Here is a 19,219-nt window from a genome sequence, read left to right as displayed (position 1 = left end):
TCCGGACCCAGGCTGACAAACCACCCTCCATCGAGAACACGGCCAGTCGCACCCAGAAGAGACCACGACCCAGCACAAACTGCTTCTGATTGCTTCCTCCCAGAAGCAACACACACGCCTTTCATCCACATTCACTGACTAAAGTTGAGACCGGCTACTAAGCCAGGACAGGAGGACTAGGGAAACGGAGACAGATAGTTAACAGCAGTTTGCAGCCACCTGGTAAGTCCTACCTACCTCCCTAGACCAAGGGCACTTAAGAGTAAATGGTTCACACTTCTCCTCCCCAACTAGAGGATAAATAGCTTAAATCACCCTGCTCAGGGAGACAGATAGCAGAAATCCAAGTAGTGCCAGCCACAACCAAGGACAGATGAAGTTAAGAGAATAAACCTCATTTTGGTTCATCAACATAAAGCTGATGAATATCCTGTTGAGATCCTCCCCTAAGGCCTCCCACAGACGCCCAGCCTTTAAAACCCCTCAAAAACTGGCCCTGGTCAGTGTGGCTCAGTGGTTGGACTGATGGCCTGTGCAACGGAGGGTTGTGGGTTCAATTCCCCATCAGAGGCATGTATCTGGGTTGAGGGCTCATTCGGGCCCTGGTCCAAGGGCCTGCAGAGGCTACCAATCCATGTGTCTCTGTCTCATTGATGTTGCTCTCTCTTTCTCTCCCCCTCCCTTTCCCCCTGCCACTTTCTCTAAAAATCAGTGGAATAAAATATCCTCAGATGAGGATTAACAAAAATAAATAAATAAATGAACCCCCTCGAAATGAAGGTCCCAGTGCTCGCTCTCCCTCCCAGGAGCTTGCCCTCCCTCCCAGGAGCTCGCCCGTGCCTCCCCCCCCTTCTCCCCCCACAGGCACGCATCTCCTGCTCAGGGACCCCCAAGGCTTGCAACCAGGGCAGCAGTGGGCAGTGACTGTTCATCCTGAGCAAGCCCCCTGAACCTGTCCCTGAGGCCCCACTTTCTCTGACTTTTTAGTGAGCCAAAGCAGACCAGCCTAAGCTTCCCAGCCCTTTCTTGTTCCGCTGTCCCCAGCTTTATTAAATGTCCTCTAAAATTCACCTGGACTCGTGCTGTGACATTTCTCCTGCACAAAGTTAAGAACCCACACACCACCAGCTGGCCCTGGGCAGACCCGCCAAGAGCCAGGTCCCCTTTCCAGTAATAAAGTGAGTCATACACCCAATCCTGATGCCAATGGGATGGAGAAGTATGATCTTCCTCTGAGGAAGAACAATACATATGTGGGACCAACATTTCAATCTCCCATCACTCTCCTTTGTGTTCATGATCAGCCTGGGGAAAGGACACACGTGGAGCCTGAGCTAGGCTGGGACTCACCCCACCAGCTGGGTCCGGAACAGCATCACCAGCCTGGGCTGTGCATGTCAGAGCCGAGTCAGCCCCACACTCAACCTTTCTCTCCCGACCTCACGTCCTGCTCAGAGCAGAAGGCCTGTGTGCAGTTCAGAGTAGAGAGTACAGAAAGGGAGGAACAATGGGCCTCATCTACAGGCTGCTATGGGTTGAACTGTGTCTCCCCAAAAAGATATATAATAGCCCTAACCCCCTAGTACCTCCGAATGTTACCTGATTTGGAGACAGCGTCTTTACAGAGGTAATCAAGTTACAATGAGGTCATTAGGATGAGTCCTGATTCAATAGGACAGGTATCCTTACAAAAAGAAGAAATTTGGACACAGACATATTTAGAAGGAAGATGATAAGAAGACACAGGGAAGACAGCCATCTATAAGCCAAGGAGGGGGGCCTGGGACAGATCCTTCCCTCAGAGCCCTCAAAAGAAACTAACCCTGCCGACATTTCGGTTTCGGGCTTCCAGCCTCTGGAACTGGGACAGTAGATGCCACTGCTTGAGCCCCAGAGTGTGGGGCTTTGTCATGGCAGCTCTTAGCAAACTCTGGCCGGGAACATCCCCAGTTGCTTCCTAGGGCTCCCTGGATGCTATCTCAAAAGGGTTTCTAGAGCCACACCAGACCAGAAGGAAAGAGACCCAGGATCAACCATGGACATGAGGTGCGGAGCAGTATTAAATGTAGGGACCAGATGATGCACGCAGGCTCCAGCACATTGTGACTTTGGGATGGCAGCAGAGTCACACACACTTGTGAACAGGAGAACTGATGGGCAGGGCTGCAGAAGTCCACACCTGAGGGCTTCACTGAAGGATGAGGGAGGGGGGATGGAGAGCAAGGATGGCACCTGCCGGGATACTGGTCCCCGGCCTGTCTGGTGCCGAAGCCATCAGCCCCTCCCTAATAATAGCACTCTAGCAACTGGCAAAAGAAAGTCAAAGTCTCAAACAAAATGACAGCTCCTTAATATGTTACAAGATGTTAACTTCTCTTTCAATTAGCCTTTTTGCAATTTGCTGTAAAGACCACAAGGTCTGCTCTTCCCAGCTCTGCTGAGCATCTAGATTTCTTCACCTCTAGCAGAGATTCCCGCCATAAGATTCCCGAGCCTTGTCAACTACAAGGTATTTCTTAGAGCAGGTCCCAGAGTGCACTAGTGAAATAGTGATGAAAAGGTCCAGAGGTGTGGGTGCAGTAGCTGCTTCTGGCAGGTGAGGGCCTCTTTTTATTTCCTTCCTGCTGGCAAATTCAACAACAAACTTTTTTTTATTTTAATCTGTGAGGCATTAGTGTGTGCAGGTGTGTGCATGTGTGTGTGTATGTGCTTGTGTAAACAGTTTAGCATGCTGGGTGCTCCATGTAACACCATTGCAATTTGGAAGCAAGAGAGCATTTTTGCTACAGGTATTAGGGTACACTTAGCCGGCTCCCAGAAGCAGCCGTAATGGTGAGATGTCATCTGAAGTGACTTCAGAGGCAGTGACCGTCAGAGAGAAACTTGGAACATAGTAAAATAAAAGGACAGTGTATCTATTGTTTATGTAGCCAAAACCTCTACAGTAGTGGGTAATGCCCAGCTGGTGTGGCTCAGTGGATTGAGCATCATTCATGGACTGAGAGGTCCCGGTTCGATTCCGGACGAGGGCACATGCCTAGGTTGCAGACTCCATCCCCAGTAGGGGGCATGCAGGAGGCAGCTGATTGATGTTTCTCACATGAATGTTTCTATCTCTGTCTCCCTTCCTCTCTCTAAAAAGAAAAAAATCAATAGAAACGTTTTATTTTTTAAAAGGTAGTGGCTCAAAACAACAATTATTTTATTTGTTCATAATTATTTTGGTCAGTAGTTTGGGCTGGGCTCAGCTGGGTGGTCCTTCCATTCACCTGCCGTCATTCACGGGGCTGCAGTTAGCTGTCGGGTGCCTAGGGCCCGGCTGATGTAGGGGATCTCAGCTGGGATGACTCATCTCTGCTCCACAGGCTTTACCAGGAGGTGGAGGAAGAGTCCTCAGCAGCCAGGCAGGGCAAGCCCAAATGCACAAGTGCTTTTCAGGCCTCTGTTTATATCACGCTTGCGAATGTCCCAAGGTCAAGCCCAGAGTCGGAGTGGGAGGGGACTGCACAAAGGCTTACATACACAAAGGCATGATTCCCTGGGGGCCTTCAATGTAAGACTCTTCTGGTTTGTTTTTCTGAGAACCTTTGTAAACTATCCTGAGACTCTCAAAGGTAAAATCTGCTGGCAGCCGGAGGTTCTACCTTAGGAGGCAGGTTCAAGACAACTGGGGATGGGGCAGGGAGGGAGGGTGAGGGGGGAATCAGTAGGGGGAAAAGGAGAAACATCTGTAACAAAAATTGATTAATAAAAATAAATAAATTTTTTTAAAAAAGAGCTAGTGAAATCTTTGTTATTTTCATCACTATGATCCCATCTACACACACAGGCAAGTAGGTCTGGGGAAACTCAAATTATTAACCTTGAACAAATCCCTTAATCTCTGAGACTCAGTTTCCCATTTGTAAAACTCAACCCATAGGGTTATGGTAAGGACCCCATGAGCTCTCCTAGCCTTTTGTGAAAAGTGCCAAGCTCCACACGCAAACGGATGCTCTACCGCCAGCACAGGCTATGAGGGACACTTCAAGCTGGTGCACAGGGCAATGCACGGGTATTCAATGAGAACGTAGAGCTCCAGGGAACTGGGCTATTTAAATCGTTGTTTTTTAATTCATAAGTAGACCTTTTGGTTTCAGATAACATTAAGTTAGTCTTGATCTCTATCTCTGTCTTTGTCTGTTTCTTTCTCTCTCGCTCCCCAAGATCAATAACGAGAAAACAGATTTTGTATTTGTTTCACACATCTGCTTTACCTTTTGTTCTAACCTTAAATTGTTTCTCTCTCTCACAGGCAACTTGTTCTCTCCTGCTTCTAACAGCCTCAGTCCAGTTTAGGAGACGTCTCAGTTTACGAGTGTTTGATGGATTACACTCCGAGTTGGTCCCTGCTCACCCATCCATCAGATATTACCAAGTCATTTTTATGTATCTGGCATGGTGTTAGGACTTGTGACACAAAGATGAATGAGGCGTAGTTTTTATCTTCTAGGAGCTCACAGACTAGTGATGAGATAGATGCGTAAACAGGAAATAGTACTATTATGTGTGCTATGAAAAAAAACTGTGCATTTATTCAACAAACATGTTAACAGTCCCTTACTCCGTGCATGCTGGAGTGAAATACAAAAATGAATAAAACGCCTTTCTGTTTTTAAGGCGTGTCTAGTGAAGGAGTAGGACAAGTCAACAATCACAGTTTAGGAACAGAAGTAGGTATGAGGTTCACATGGGAGCCAGAGTATGGCACCTGTCAGACTGAAGTGGTGGTGAAAAGGTTTCCGTAGAATTCATATAAAACAAGAAAAAGGCAAGTGATGGATTCCAGGCAGACAGAACAACACGTACAAAGGCAGAGTGGCTTGGGAGAGCGTGACATTTCGGACAAACCCACAGCAGCTCGGCATGCCTTGTGTACACAGTGAGGAGGGGAACATGAGAGCAAAATCCGGAGAGGCGGCAGAGGGCAGACCACGGGTGCAGGACAACCACCGGTCGCTTTAGCCTGGGAAGGGGTCTGAGTGATCAGATTTGCCTTTTAGAAAGGTCATTCCAGCAGAAGTGGGAAGACTGGCACGTACGGGGGAGACTGGAAGCAGGGCAATGAAAGAAGAGACCGTTTAATAGTTCATCTCAAATGGGAAATGATGAGGGATTGAATTTAGGTGATACTGTTGGGGAGGAGAGAAGGGATGGCTTTGGGAGGAATAAAGGAGTGTTACGGGCAGAATTGTGTCCTCCCCTGACAAGTGTCTTATGTTGAAGTCCTTACCCCAGTAGCTCAGAATGTGACTGTATTTGGAGACCGTCTTTGAAGGGTGATTAAGTTAAAGGTCACTGGGTGGGCTCTAATCCTACCTGACTGCTCCACTTGAAGATTTGGACACAGAAACATACAGGAGAAGACCATATAACAGCACAGGGAAGAGGGCCATCTACAAGCCAAGGAGAGACATATCAGAAGAAACTGACCCTACTGCCACCGTGACCTTGGACGTCCAGCCTGCAGAAGTGAGAGGAAATCTTTCCGCTGCCTAAGGTATCCAGTCTGCAGTGCTCTGTTAAGGGACCCAGAGCAAAGCCAATGAGGAGGAAGAATCGGGGGACCTGGTGAGCACAGGGGTGTCGGGCAAGTGGACAAGAGCAGGGGTGACGTCCAGGCTTCGGACTTGGGCAGTGTGGCATGTGATGCAGCTGTTCAAGCGGGAGCCCAGGGGCGCAGGGGGTAGAGGTGGAAGATGGTGTGTTCCAGCTTGGACATGTTCAGTCCTGGGGTCCCTGCAGGACGGCAAGTGGAGATGCCCACTAAGCAGCCGGACGTGGGGGGTGGGGCTCAGGAGGTGTGGGCTGGGGACACGGGCATCGAGATCTTCAGACACAGGGGCAGTTGAAGCGGATGAGTGGACGAGGTCGCCAGGGGACATGTGTGCAGGGAGAAGGCAGAGGCTGAAGCACAGAGGACCCATCAGTTATGGGGGAGGTGGCAGAAGACCACCCGGCACAGGACAGAGTGGAAGCATTAGGCATTTTGCAGAGAAGGAAGTGCCAAGAGAGGCTCTCAAATCCTGGAGAGATCAATGTCTCAAAGTCTCTCTCTCTCTCTACACACACACACACACATACACACACACACATACACACACGTGCGCGCGCGTTCCTGTTTCTCAACCATTTTTGCTGTATTGGTCTGTTCCTTTGCAGTAATTTTTTCATTATTTTATGATCACTACTTTTCAGATTTTAGGGTCAGAACCAGAGCAGAGTCTCTTTGCTTCTCCAAAGGTAGCTCTACGTCCTCTCTGGCAGAGCTGGCCTTGTGGTGGGTGGGCTCCTCGGTGCGTGGGCTCCTCCAGCCATCCTCCTGACAGAAGCTGCCCCTTGACCCCTTCGTCCTCACTCATCTCTCGGTGGGTTGCCTTGTTTTATCCTCCAGGGCCCTCCTTAGCCCATTTCAATGACGGTGGGTGACTGGAGGAGACTCTCTGCTCCAGGTTGTCTGGGGTGGGGCTGCTCTTTTTAAGGCTCATTGAGGGGTTAAGCAGAAACCCTGTGTCTGCGGGGTGGGGTCAACATGTCTAGGAATTACCAAAATCACTGCTGTCCCTTCCCGGCCACCGAGCCCAGGGAGGATCCAGGGAGCACGGGCACCTCATAGGTTTCAGGTGTCACCCCTTTCCTTTGGGAAAGGGAAGGCACATGGACCCCTGTCATCTACCCTCCAGTCCAACTCCGGAAGAGATGCCATGAAGAAAGTTCCTGTCCCCAAAGTTACGTGACTACTCAGAAACCCAGGACTTGGACCTGGCTCTGGTTGACTCTAAAGAACTTTCCACTGTCGAACTGCCCTCTCTGTTGTCTTCTCCGGCACCCAGCTCCACTGCCCTCCCCGGCTCTGTGCCATGCTCACTCCAGCAGCACACCAGCACTGCAATCACCCTGCCCTAGTCCTTTACCCCAAAACCACAGTCACTCAGCGGTACCCGGCCAACCCGTCAGCCAGCCCGCAGGCCTACTGCCCAGGGTCCTCCTCCTGCAGGCTATGGAGGGAATGGAGGAAACTACAGGAAGAGAGTAAACTTTAGGCCTCGAGAATGTCCCATCCCGTTGGAAGTCTGGGTGCTGGATGTGATGTCACAGATGAGCTTTTCTAACCCATTTACCCGACAGCAATGGCTCCTGTGTAACGCACATTCAGTGTCTTTGTTTCGTTTTGTTTTTGCTCATCTTCACCGAGGATATTTTTTCCATTGACTTTTAGAGAGAGTGGAAGGGAGAAAGGGGGGAAGAGAGAGAGAAACATCGATGTGAGAGACGTTGATTGGCTGCCTCCTGCACATGCTCCCTGGGGGCTGGGGATCAAACCTGCGACCCTGTTCAGTGCATAGGCCCTTGACCAGGAATCGAATTGTGACCCTTCGGTGCATAGGCCGACGCTCTATCCACTGAGCCACACCAGCCAGGCCATGCAGTGTCTTTTTGGAGTCTCAAAATAACTGTGAGGTGAGCAGGGCAGGCCCTTGAACCCTTTCACTGAAATAAAACCAGAACAGATGTGCCCACCCAGCTGGGCAGTCTCAGTGCCTGAGGCAAGCTCAGTCTTGGGTGACAAACTCAGCACTCTTGTCACTTTTGTCTCACAACCTTTCTGAGATCCCTCTTCATGACACTCTCTCTTGAGAGACCCCACTTGGCAGCCCAGCCTCTGAGCAGCAGCCAGCAGGCATGAGGGCTCCCAGCCTCCCAGCTTCTTGGCATAGCCCTGACACTTTGAACTGTTCCAGGCCTTTCTCACTTGGAGATTAGATCTCCGTCCCTGGGTCAGGAGGAGCAGGCATTGCTGAATACCAGCCCTGAAGCAGGGGCCTGGGAAGCTTTTCAGTCTCACTCTCTCACCGGGTCAGGCTTGGAGAGGCAGCTCTGCATGCCTGGCCTCCCTGGCTGGCCGGGAGCGGGACATCTGCACAGCAGTGCCGCTTCCTCATACCTGAGCCGTCCACGGCTGCACCCCACTCCCGGCCTGAGCTCATTATTTAAGACCAGCACACTGAGCTGGCTGTGAGTCACAGCGCCAGGAGGGCAGAGGCAGCTCCACTCACCCAGCGCCCAGCGCACTGTGGGAAGGGACCCTTCGCTCGCCATGGCATCCCTGGGGCAGATCATCTTCTGGAGGTAGTGCACACTTCTCTATCCTTACAGGTGACGGGAACAGGGGTGGGCTTTGGGGGTGCGAGACTGCTGGGCTGTCCCACAGGTCCCCATCTTTACCCTTATCTGTTCCAGCTTTGGGCTGGCAGGAGCCTGGCTGGACAAGAACCTAACTGAACTTGGCTTAACATCACACCCAAGACACTTGGGACACCTGTTCAGGGTTAGGTTGGTTTTCTGCCACAGAGGACTGACACCTGCTGGGACAGCTCTGGACCGAGCAGTGTGTGTGCACAACTGGGTGCTCCACTTAGACTTCAAGGCTTTTGTGGGGGCACTGAGCAGACTGGCATGGGTGCTTGGTGGGAAGGAAGGGAATCAATGACTGGTGATGGGTGGGAAGCAGGAGGACCTCTGTCTAGCCCCCAGGATGCAGGAGGGGCTATATATGCTTTGACACTTCTCTGTGGGTGTGATGTCTCTACTGCTGAGCAATTCACACTGCAGTCCCCAGCTCCGGGATGGGGTCTCTAGTCTTCCTGGGGGCTGCTGAGGAGACAGACCTTCGCAGGAGCCAGTCAGCATGCCCACACACCCTGGGGCGGGATGGGGTGGGGAGCGCCGATGAAGCAGCAGGAGTGGCTGTGTAAGTGCTGATGTACTGAGATCCGCAGAGCGGGAGGAGGAAGGACTCAGCGCTGAGGGGGAGGAGGATTTGTGGGACCAGCCTAACTCCGGAGCTGAAGAGCCAGGAAGCCCACCCGCTGCCTACTGCTCCTCTCCCTAGTTGCCTCCTTTTCCCTCAGGGCATCACTTTCCCTTCGGGAAGGAAAGGGAAGGGTTTGCCTGCAGTTTCCGTGACTCAGTGCCCTCCCACCTCACCACAGTGTGCAAGGCTGATGTTTGTTGGTTCCAGGGCTGGTTCGGTCTTTCCCAGTGAAAGGGAGGGAGGGGACCTCAGATTCACAGGGGGAAGTGTGAAGAGCCCCAGGGAACATGGCTATGCACAGGCAGTCTAGACAGTTCTCTCCCTTAAAACACAACGCCAGCCCCTCTCTGGTGTCCACCTGGAGGGACGGTCCTGCACCGCGCGGCTGTCGGGCAGCTCCCCCTTTCTGTGCCCCGCAAGGACACTGCTCGCGGGCAGAGCCTCAGGTGTGCGGGGACTTCGGGCGGCCCTGAGGAGCATCCCAGAAAGCACCTGCGGCAGAGGAGCTGGCGTTGTGCCAGCACCTCCTGTCCCCATGCCCTGCGCTGGGTGCCTCCCGGTAGCCTGCTTGAACCCTCACGGCAGCCTGTGAGGATTCGTTATCTCCTTAAAGAAGTTGAGTCATGTGCTCAAGGCCACACAGCCTGTGAGAGGCAGGGCAGCACTGAGATCCGCTCTAACCCAGAAACCCAAGCTCCCCCTGCGGCCCTGCTCCCCCTCCCCAGCCCCCCACTCCTCTGTGCCTCAGTCCCATAGATGTGAAACACTCCCCTGCCACAAATGGCTCCGTTGTTCCAGGGAAGGACATGTGGGGTTTCTAATAATACTCACAACCAGCAGGGCTGGTTTTGCAGGAGGATTAGCAGGAGACCCACTGGAATCCAGAGGCTCTTCTTGTTGGCCTCAGTTTAGCTACTCGTGTCCTCCAGTCGCAAAAGCAGTGATAAGCCACAGGGGCAGCAGATCCTTTGTGCAAAGAGGCTGCCAGGAAGAGGGTCGATGGGCAGGCTTGGTGGGAAGCAAGGTCTGGAGAACTTGTCCCAGGGAAGCAGGTGGAGCCCCCCTCGGGGAACCTGGTGTCTGCTCTTGGAGCTAACAAGCCCTCTGTCTTTGCCATAATTGCCTTAATTCATAATAATACCTTTTGGTGAAGTGATTATGACCATTGGTGGAGTAGAAGCTCATGAGAGGGCCTGCTGTGCGCTGCAGGCCCGGTAGATTATTCTCTTAAATAATTACTAGAGCGTTTCCTGCCTTCAGATTTCATGCTCAAATGCTGGCCACTCAGGGATGGAATGCTGGAGTGCAGTGCCCACTGTGCTGACCTGTGCTACATTCGTGAGCTACATTCGTGGTCAAAACCCTGCTCCCCTTTCTCATCATGGCTGTCAGTGGGCACAGCACACACCCTTGGAACATTTGCTGAGCATCTGCTAGGAGTCCAGGGGTGCAAGAGTCATGATCTCTGCTGTGAAGGCGCTACACTCAGGTCAACAGCATTAACTAGGCACCTGCGGTGTGTTGGGCATTGCACTAGGTATTAGGGCAAAGATGATTAAGACACTGACAAGATTATAGGCTAATGTGTAGAAAGGCTACCATGCAGATAATTCCATAATACCATTCATAAATCATGAGACAATCAGGGCAGGATGCAACAGTAGCGGTTCCCTAATTTGAGGCTTTGGGGAAGGTTTCCTGAGCCAGGTGATGGCTGGGCTAAGTCTTGAAGGATGAGTTAGCATGATCCAGGTAAAGAAGAGTGGGAAGAACACTCTAGGCAAAGGGATTAGGATAGGATAGGATAATAGAATAAAACTCATAAAGTACCATGGGGTATTGGAAAGCTACAAGCTACTCTATCATCATCAGAGCAGGAAGTTCAGGCAGGGAGGGCTGAGGTGAGGTTGAAAAAAAACAAGCCAGATCATGCTGGACCTTATTTACCAGACTTATGGGTGATAAGGAGCCGCTGAAGGCTCTCAAGCAGAGGAATCTTGGTGGTTTCCATCTTTGCTGGGTCACTCCGGAGTCAGCGTGGAGGGTGGATATGAGGACAGTGAGCCAGAAGGCAAGGAGAACAGCAGGAAAACAGCTGCAGTCAGAAGTATAAGGAATGAGAAGGACCTGAAGTAGAGAATGACAGCAGCGACTCAGAGGGAGGCAATCCATTCAAGAAACATTTAAGGCTTAAAATTGGTGATATTTGATAAGTGAATGGAGGGACAGATAGCAGTGGCACAGGGCAGAACCTGGAAGACCCCCATGTTTCCGATTGGACAGAGTGAGTTGGGGAAGAAGGAAGAGAGAGGAGAGTCAGTTAACTTTGGCATAAAGCTCTCCATCCTCCCAGGTGGAGACACTCAGTGAACACTGGAAAGCTTGAGGATGAAACTGGGAGAGGTCAGGCCTGGAGATATCAATTTGAGAGTCAATGACCTGGGGTGTTTTCTAAGGGGAGGAGAAGGGGCCTGGGAAACTGGGGAACACCAACATTTAATGGTAGGCAGATGAAGTAGAGTCAAATAAGAGATGGAAGCAAATGGTGGGAGAGGTAGGAAGAGACCAAGAAAAGTCTCATGGATGTCAACAGAGCAGAGTTCCATAAAACACACAGGGCTGGTGGGGTGTCCTACAGGCCCAGTCAGCCCTGGCGCTGATGGGGAGATCTCGTCCAGACAAGACTGGTCTATGCAGATCTCATGTGGATTCGCCCAGAACGCGAGGAAGACATGCTACCAAGTAATCCCTGTACCCAAATGAGGCCAAGAAGGGGCAAAGATCTCTGAGTCTTGGCTGAAGGAGGGCCCATGGTTGCACTGAGCATGCACAGTCAGCAAAGAACATCAGGTAGCTGTAACATCTAGTACAGTGGATCTCAACTTTCCTAATGCCGCGACCTTTTAATCCAGTTCCTCATGTTGTGGTGACCCCCAACCATAAAATTATTTTTTGTTGCTACTTCATAACTGTAATTTTGCTACTGTCATGTGTTAGGTGATCCCTGTGAAAGGGTTGTTCTACCCCCAAAGGGGTCACGACCCACAGGTTGAGAACCACTGAGTAGCTCTCCTTCCAGAAAGCAGAGATGCAAGATCAAGCAGAAGTGAGGCCCAGTTGGCACTGATTTCAAATTACCATTCTTCCTTCCTTTTTTCTTTCTTTCCTTTCCATCCTTCCATCCACCCCCCCACCCCCACACTCCCCCCACACACACCTTATTTCCTTCCTTTCCCCTGGATTCTTCATCTGTCCCACTCTGGCTCTGCCATCTGAAGAGAGCTCTTTGGAGCTTTTAAAACCGGGGGAAATGATCAGTGACAGTGGGATTGGTGAAGACATGTCAGAGAAGAAAGCCACAGGGTGGAGAAGGAGCAGGAATCCTTTACCAGAGAAAGCTGGGTGAAATGGAGAACGAGGAAGGGTCGAACAGGGAGTCTCAGGGAGCTTTGCTCATTTGGGAATCTTGCTTTCCCACCACCCCAAATTTTCAAGCTGTTGCTTGGATCACACATACCAGAACTTGAGGCCAGAGGAAGTGATGCTTGGCAACACAGTGAAAGCTTACTGGTGAGAAAAGCTTATCTCCAAAGGAGGATCTCAGCATAGGCCATGTTGACACTTGAAACCCCATTTAAATGTAAGAAGACAAGCCCAGCTTCCAGACTCTTTGAACCTAGAAAATCTGAGGCTTCAGGGCTTTCAGAGCCCATTCTCACAAATAGGACAGAAAGGCGGAAAATGAGATACATTACACATTGGAAAAGTACTTCAACAGGTGGCACTGAGTTCCTGTTCCCAGCAGCACATCCCCTGAGCACGGCGCACTTTCCCCATCTTCACCTACTGCGATGCTACTCGTTTCTTTCAACACTTAGCCCAGTGCCACTTCCACTTTGAAGTCCTCCTGGATTAGCCCTGGCCAGTTTGGCTCAGCGGTTGGAGCGTCGGCCTGTGGACCAGAGAGTCCCGGGTTCGATTCCCGCTAGGGGCACGAACCAACAACAACAACAAAAAAGTAAGAAGTCTTCCTGGATCATTCTAGTTGCAAATAATTGCTCCTTTTATGTTCACAATAGACCATTTTCGTGGATTTCTGTTCCTGGTGCCTGTTTACCTCCGTGGGGTTGGGAGGGTCTGGCCTCCGTCATGTTCACTGTTGCAGGGAGACAGTGTAACACCATGGCTGTGTATCTAGGATCTGGAATCAAATAGCCTAGGTTCAGATCCTCAGGTCACCTTGAACACTTAACTTCTATGAGCCTCAGTTTCCCTATCTGTCAATGAGGTTGATAATAGAACCTAACTCCTCGAGTCTTGTCAATGACCTGCAATGATTATGTGCTTGGCACATCCTAAGACTTACTGCTAGAGTCTTTATTGCAACTCCCCCTACAATGCCTGATATGTGGCTGGTTCTCCATAAGAATTTAACTTCAGCCCTGGCCGGTTTTAGCTCAGTGGTTAGAGCATTGGCTCGCGGACCAGGGAGTCCCAGGTTCGGTTCCCGCTAAGGGCACATACCTCGGTTACAGTTTGTCCCCGGCTCTGGTTGGGGTCGTGTGGGTGGCAGCCACTCGATGTGTCTCTCTCACATCAATGTTTCTTTCTCTCTCTCTTTCTCTCTCCCTCCTGCTCTATCTGAATATAAATGCAAAAATGTCCTTGGGTGAGAATAAATAAACAAAAAAAGAATTTAACTTCAACTCCATGAATCCACTGACTCTCCTGTCCCTGAAATAGATGCTTTAGTAAGGATATACTTTGGATGAAGTGCCGCTGGGGTTCCATAAAGGCAGTTAACTCTTAACAACTTCCTGGATAATATTCAGAGTTCTTCAGAGCCTTGTTTTGAAAAAAAAATCAAGTCCACCCCACCCTTGGTTGTGGATGCATCTGAGACAATACTCCTTGTCTGACCTGAAGAGACGGGGTTCAGGATCGAGGTCTGGCTCTGCCCCCGTGGAGCATTAGGCTGGTAGGTCGAGTCTTCGAGGTCCTTGTGTATACAAGCCCAGTGCCTGCTCTTCCTGATGGGGCTTGGCTGACATCAAGAGCCACAGTCTCCGGGGCAGTGGGAGCTATGGAGCTATGCCCGAGCACTGGGTAATAGTTAATCAGCTAAATTGCCTCACACTCCCAATTGTCTTCATCTCACAGATGTGAATGTTGAGGCTAAATGACTTGCTGTGTCTCCCAGCCAGTCAAAGGCAGGAACTGAGTTCCTACCTAGACCTCGAACTGACTTTTATGAGAAATTATCTTTTAGTCAGCTCTGCTTCATCTCCTGACACTTAAGTGGGACCCAACTCATCACTGGCAAAGCTCACTTCCTCTGTGGGACCAGTGACTGCCAGGGCGGGGGGCTGAGCCCCTGCCTTGTCAGCCCGTCTGCTGTTTCAGGTGGCTGCTCCCGATGAGTGGGTGCAGGAGGAAGTGACAAACTCAGCGAGAATCAGATACTTGCAGAGCTTAAACATTCGGAAAGGCAGCCCACCCACTCGTCGATGGGATAATACATTGTGCAACTTGCTCAAGGGCCGTGCAGTTAAACACGCACAAAACACAACTCTGTCAGTGACCTACACCTGCTGCCCAGGGAGCCGAGCTAACAACTGTTGGACCCCAGCTGACCACAATTTACCCAAACATCTAGGATCCCTAAATCTGAGAGACCAAAGCTTCATCCACATTTACCTTTGATATATGACGAAGTGGGTGTAAAGTGGGTACTGAAGTTAGTCTGACCCATGTTCATATTCCAGCTCTCCACTTCCTAGCTGGCGGACCTCAACTAAGTTACTCGACCTCTGTCTTCATTTCCTCCATGGTAAAATGCAGTTAAAAACAGTACCTACCTCAGAGAGTTCTTGTGAAGACTACACGAGTCAATACATGTAAAGGGTTCAGAGTAGCACCTTGTACCTAATTAGCCTTTGTGTGTTAGTTTTTCTCATTCAGTTATTCCCTTCCATGTTGTCACAGGATAACAAGTGACACGGTGGGAGGGAGAGGGACGGCAAGTCCAACAGGAGCAGCTGGGCTTGACCTGTATGTGTGAATTTGGGGATTTCAGTTGACTTTTCCAGTTCTTGTTCTGTGAGAGATGGGAAAACCCCTGGCTGACTGAGGTGGCAACACTCACCCAAAACTCAAAGTGCAGACTGGCTGGTGTGGCTCAGTGGGTTGAGTATTGACCCAGGCACCAAGATGTCGCCGGTTCGAATCCTGGTCAGGGCACATGCCCAGGTTGTGGGCCAAATCCCCAGTGGGGGGAATGTAGGAGGCGGCCAATCGATGTTCTCTCTCATTGATGTTTCTATCTCTTTCTCCTTCTCCGTTCCTCGCTCTCTAAAAAGAAATCAATAAAGAAAAGAAAAAATTAAAAACTCAAAGTGCGGTCTCCTGAGCAGCAGCAGGAGCATCACCTGAGCCTGTTAGAAATGCAAATTCTCAGGCCCACCCTCCAGACCCACGGACTCAGATACTGAGGGGCACGGCGAAGGGTTTGGGGGTCAACTATATTAGTGTTCTCTCTGAGCTCCTCGATTGCGCAGGGAAAGCACAGGATACGATCCACGAGGGATCATTTCACCCGGGATCATTCGTCATTCCACATTTCTCCTTAAGAAATGTGCTAAAGAGGGGACAAATGGGCCTTGATGAAAACAAAGGAAAGAACACGAAGTTCCTGCAGGTAAGAAGTCAGGTTGTATTTCTCTCTGTGTTCGTGTCCCACAGCCCCAAGCCATCTGCCTGGGATGCTTCAGAGTCACCAGCCCATCACTTCCAAAGCCTTCCCACTGCTCCCAGCGCCCGTGACGGAGAAAGGCAGGCGCTCACCCTCTTTCTTTGTCTGCAGATGTAGAATGAAAAGTTTTCAGAGAATAAAAACCATGAAAGGTTTCATGAATAGAGACAGCATCCATAACATTTAAGGGTCTTAAATTGTCTCTTTTAGTTCCTATGGGCTGCTCATGTATTCTCCTCCACCCACTGCCTCCCAAAATGGCCATTTCATGCCTCTCTTCTCCTCCACCTCCCACCCCAGTCTCCGATGATTATTCTGCTTTATCCTTCACTGAGAAAACAGGAGCCTGAAGACAGGTGATCCTTCATCTTTTCACTTCCAAAACTACCGGCTACCCTCACTTGTGTCCTTTTCTCTGCCCCTTCCCAGGACCAGAGGACGAGTCTTACTCCTATCAAAGGGCACCCCTCTGTGCCCTGGGCCCATCCCACCACCTCCTCCGGCCAGCATCATCAGTCTCTCTCTGCTACTCTAGCATCCCTGGCAGCACGCAGCCCATACATCAGTGCTTTCTGTCTTAAAAGAAATACCCTCTCTCAGCCCCACAACCTCTCCAGCTCCCTCCCCATCTCCTTTTTCCTTCTCAGCAAACTTGTTGAAAGAGCTATCTGGAGTTCTGACCTTACTGGGCATGGCAGAGGGAAGGTGATGAGGTTCCCAACACAGACTGGGGTCAGGCTGCCTGGGTACAGTCTCAGCTCTGCCACCTTCTAGCCACGCGACCTTGGGCAGGTTACTTATCCTCTCTGTTCCTCATCTGTACAATGGGAATGATATTAGAATTTACACCAGAAGAGTATAAGAATTATGTGAGTTAATACATATAAAACACTTACACACTTATTGTAAACCATGTATTCTTCCATTATGATTCTCTCCTCAAGCTACTCTAGTTGGATTTTGTCCCCACGATACCAACATATTGCTCCTGTCAATGTCAAATCTAATGTTGACGCCTCTGTCCTTGTTTTCACAATAGCATTCAACACAGATGTCTCACTACATCCTTCTTGAAAAACTTTCTTCTCTTGGTTTCTGTGACACTACACTCCCCTCGGTGAAGAGGAAGCAGGAATCCAGAGGGACTCCCCATCCAGCCCTGGGGGGAGCAGTAGCAGCTCCACAAACTGCTGGCCTGGGAGTCTCCCCTGCAGGCCAGGTTCTACCTGCAGGCGGACAGAGGAGGTCCCTGGAAATGACAACCTCGCCCTCTACCTCCAGCTGCTGAGGGCTGTCCGGGCGACGTCCTCAGCTGGACTAGGAAACCACTTCCCATGGACACAGCTTTATACGTGAGAGCTGGAGCCCCAGGGGAGCCCACAGAATCTGTTTACTCCACACTCAGCTGTAATTGTGTGCGTACGATAGCAGTGTTTTCTGCTATTTTCCTTTCCTATTACAAATGTACACTATTTCTGAAACATTAGGATTGAATAGGTTTTTGAGGCCTTGCTGAAAATTCAGTCATCATTTAGAAATAGTGTTGCTATAGGATCCTGTCCAAAACTTTACATAACCAACTTAAATGTAGATTTTACAGAGCATCCACTGGGGACTGGACATGCCTGGAGATTTGGGGATCTCAGTGGGTGGGCTGGTTCTTCGTCTGGATGGACAGATGGAGAGACCGTTCGAGAGGTAATGCATCACCTATCTCTTGACCCCACTCAGCTCAATGAGGTGGCCAGAGAAACATGATTTACCAAAGTCCTGGTTGGGAGGTCAGTTGCTCCTTGATATTACTCTCCCACCTGCCAAGAATAAGGAGGGGGTACATTGGGATTTTCCCAGAGGACCTTCTGGTATGGACTCAAAGCTTAGGAAGCAACTGGCATGCTTTTTTTCCCACTGGGAAGCAATATAATAACATTTAAGGAAATTTTAAAAGGAACAAATGACTATTTACCATTTTTGCCCTTTTCAAACCCAACTGTTAGTAATTTTTACATAGTTATTAATTGTGTATCCTTTCATAATCTGCTTTTCCCATTGAACCTAGGTGTACTAAACTAAATATTTTAAAGTAGTTTTACAGCTAAAAAAAATTCCTTGCACCTTAATACACAACAGTTGCAACTGTAGTAACGTGCACCTCCACACTTCCCCTGAGCTGGGCGAGCCCACATCGGGCCGTCCTGCGTGCAGTCTCGGCCCCACGGCCTGGCAGGATTCCTCCATCTGCTGCCCTCCCATCCTGCTCAGCCCATTGTCCTGTTGCACCCGAACATCATGGGGTCCAAGCACCACGCATGATCCAAGCACCTCACAGTCTGTGTTTAAGGATCTAGGACAGTGTTTCCCAAAGTGAGTTCTGAGGTCACGGCCTCTGTGACAAGATTTTCCCCGGCAGAGTTCTGTCGTCAGGCAAGGTTGGAAGTCCTGAATAGTATTAGACTGGACCATATGACATTGCCAGCATTCAGTTGATTTTAACCCACAAAACTGATTATTTCAAAGAGTGTGACTCAGTATATACCCCTCTGGAACATTCACTGTGCAATAAGCATATTAAAGTCCTAAAGTTAAAGAAATCTATTTGATTGTGATTGACTCACTGTTATGAAACTGTAACCCTTTTAAAAATAATATTTGTACACACTTTTGGAAACTAGGGGCTGGAATAATTACAAAGAACAGACACTGACTAGAAAAAAGCACGTGAACGTGGGAGTCCGGAGCAGGACGGAGGGCCGAGCACAGGCCGGGCGAGAGGGCGTCATTTCCCCCCAGGAATGCCCACTCATCTTCCTTATCCAGAATCATTACATTTTTCAGAACTTTCCCTTCTACAGTAATTGTTCCTTGATTAACCTCCCTCCAAACAGGCTTTTTTGTAACCAGTCTCTAACATTTTCTCCCTTATAAAAGTGTAGGGAGGGTTCACGAGGTGACATCAGTGACAACATCCTCAAGTGACAGGTACTAAATAAGCACAGGTATTCTTGTGACTGCCCTCTCATTATTAATAGTATTAATTAGTTCATCTTTCCAGGGTATCATTACCGTCCTCATTCACAGGTGTTGATCTAATCTGCTTACAACGTCAAGGTAAGTGAAGCAGATCAGGAGCAGGAGGGAGACCCCTGGGCTGCCGGTGCCTCGGGGAGTCACGTGCTCCATCAGGAATGTGGACACGTGGCCAGACTTTGTCATTATCCAGCACCAGAGCCAAGTGTCCAAGCCAGAGAAGGGGACTGTCGGACAGGTTTGACTCAGGGCGTACAGTGAAGCAGTGGCTGGGCCAGGACTAAGTCCTCGGTGCCTCCACTCCTGCCCCTCATCCCTCCACCCCCTCCTCTACCCTCTGGAACCCTTCCCATGACCCAGGCTCTAACAGGGTTGTCTGTCATTCACATGCTACCTACCAGTCACCAGTGTAACGGACTCCTGCAGAGGGCCTAGGCGTGTTGACACCACTCAGACCTCCCATTGCTGAAAAGGTGTTAGGTGTGGGAGGAATTACCTAATGCGCGGGGCAGTGAAAGGTGGGAGTTGATAGAGTGCTGTTTCCCGGGAGAACACGGAGTTGATTTAATTAAAGTTGTTCATTGTAA

The 19,219-nt window shown here is 50.1% G+C and overlaps 1 protein-coding gene across 3 annotated transcripts in view; it reads left to right on the top strand.

The window, feature by feature from the left end:
- Positions 1–8,046: 8,046 nt before the first annotated feature.
- Positions 8,047–19,219, top strand: part of VTCN1 (V-set domain containing T cell activation inhibitor 1) — a 50,788-nt gene continuing 39,615 nt past the window's right edge. Inside the window, exon 1 of one of the 3 annotated variants that reach the window (XM_036273302.1) lies at positions 8,047–8,169. In XM_036273302.1, the coding sequence (XP_036129195.1) occupies positions 8,138–8,169 (32 nt within the window). In that variant the 5' untranslated portion in view covers positions 8,047–8,137. Of the gene's footprint in view, positions 8,170–15,373; positions 15,552–19,219 lie in introns of those variants that run through there. The other 2 variants (XM_036273303.1, XM_036273301.1) reach the window with 2 other exon arrangements.

This window comes from Molossus molossus, unplaced genomic scaffold, assembly GCF_014108415.1.
Source record: "Molossus molossus isolate mMolMol1 unplaced genomic scaffold, mMolMol1.p scaffold_m16_p_20, whole genome shotgun sequence".
In the NCBI taxonomy this organism is placed as follows: Eukaryota; Metazoa; Chordata; class Mammalia; order Chiroptera; family Molossidae; genus Molossus; species Molossus molossus.
Note: the sequence above shows the minus strand (reverse complement) of the source record. Positions and strands in the feature narration are given on the sequence as shown.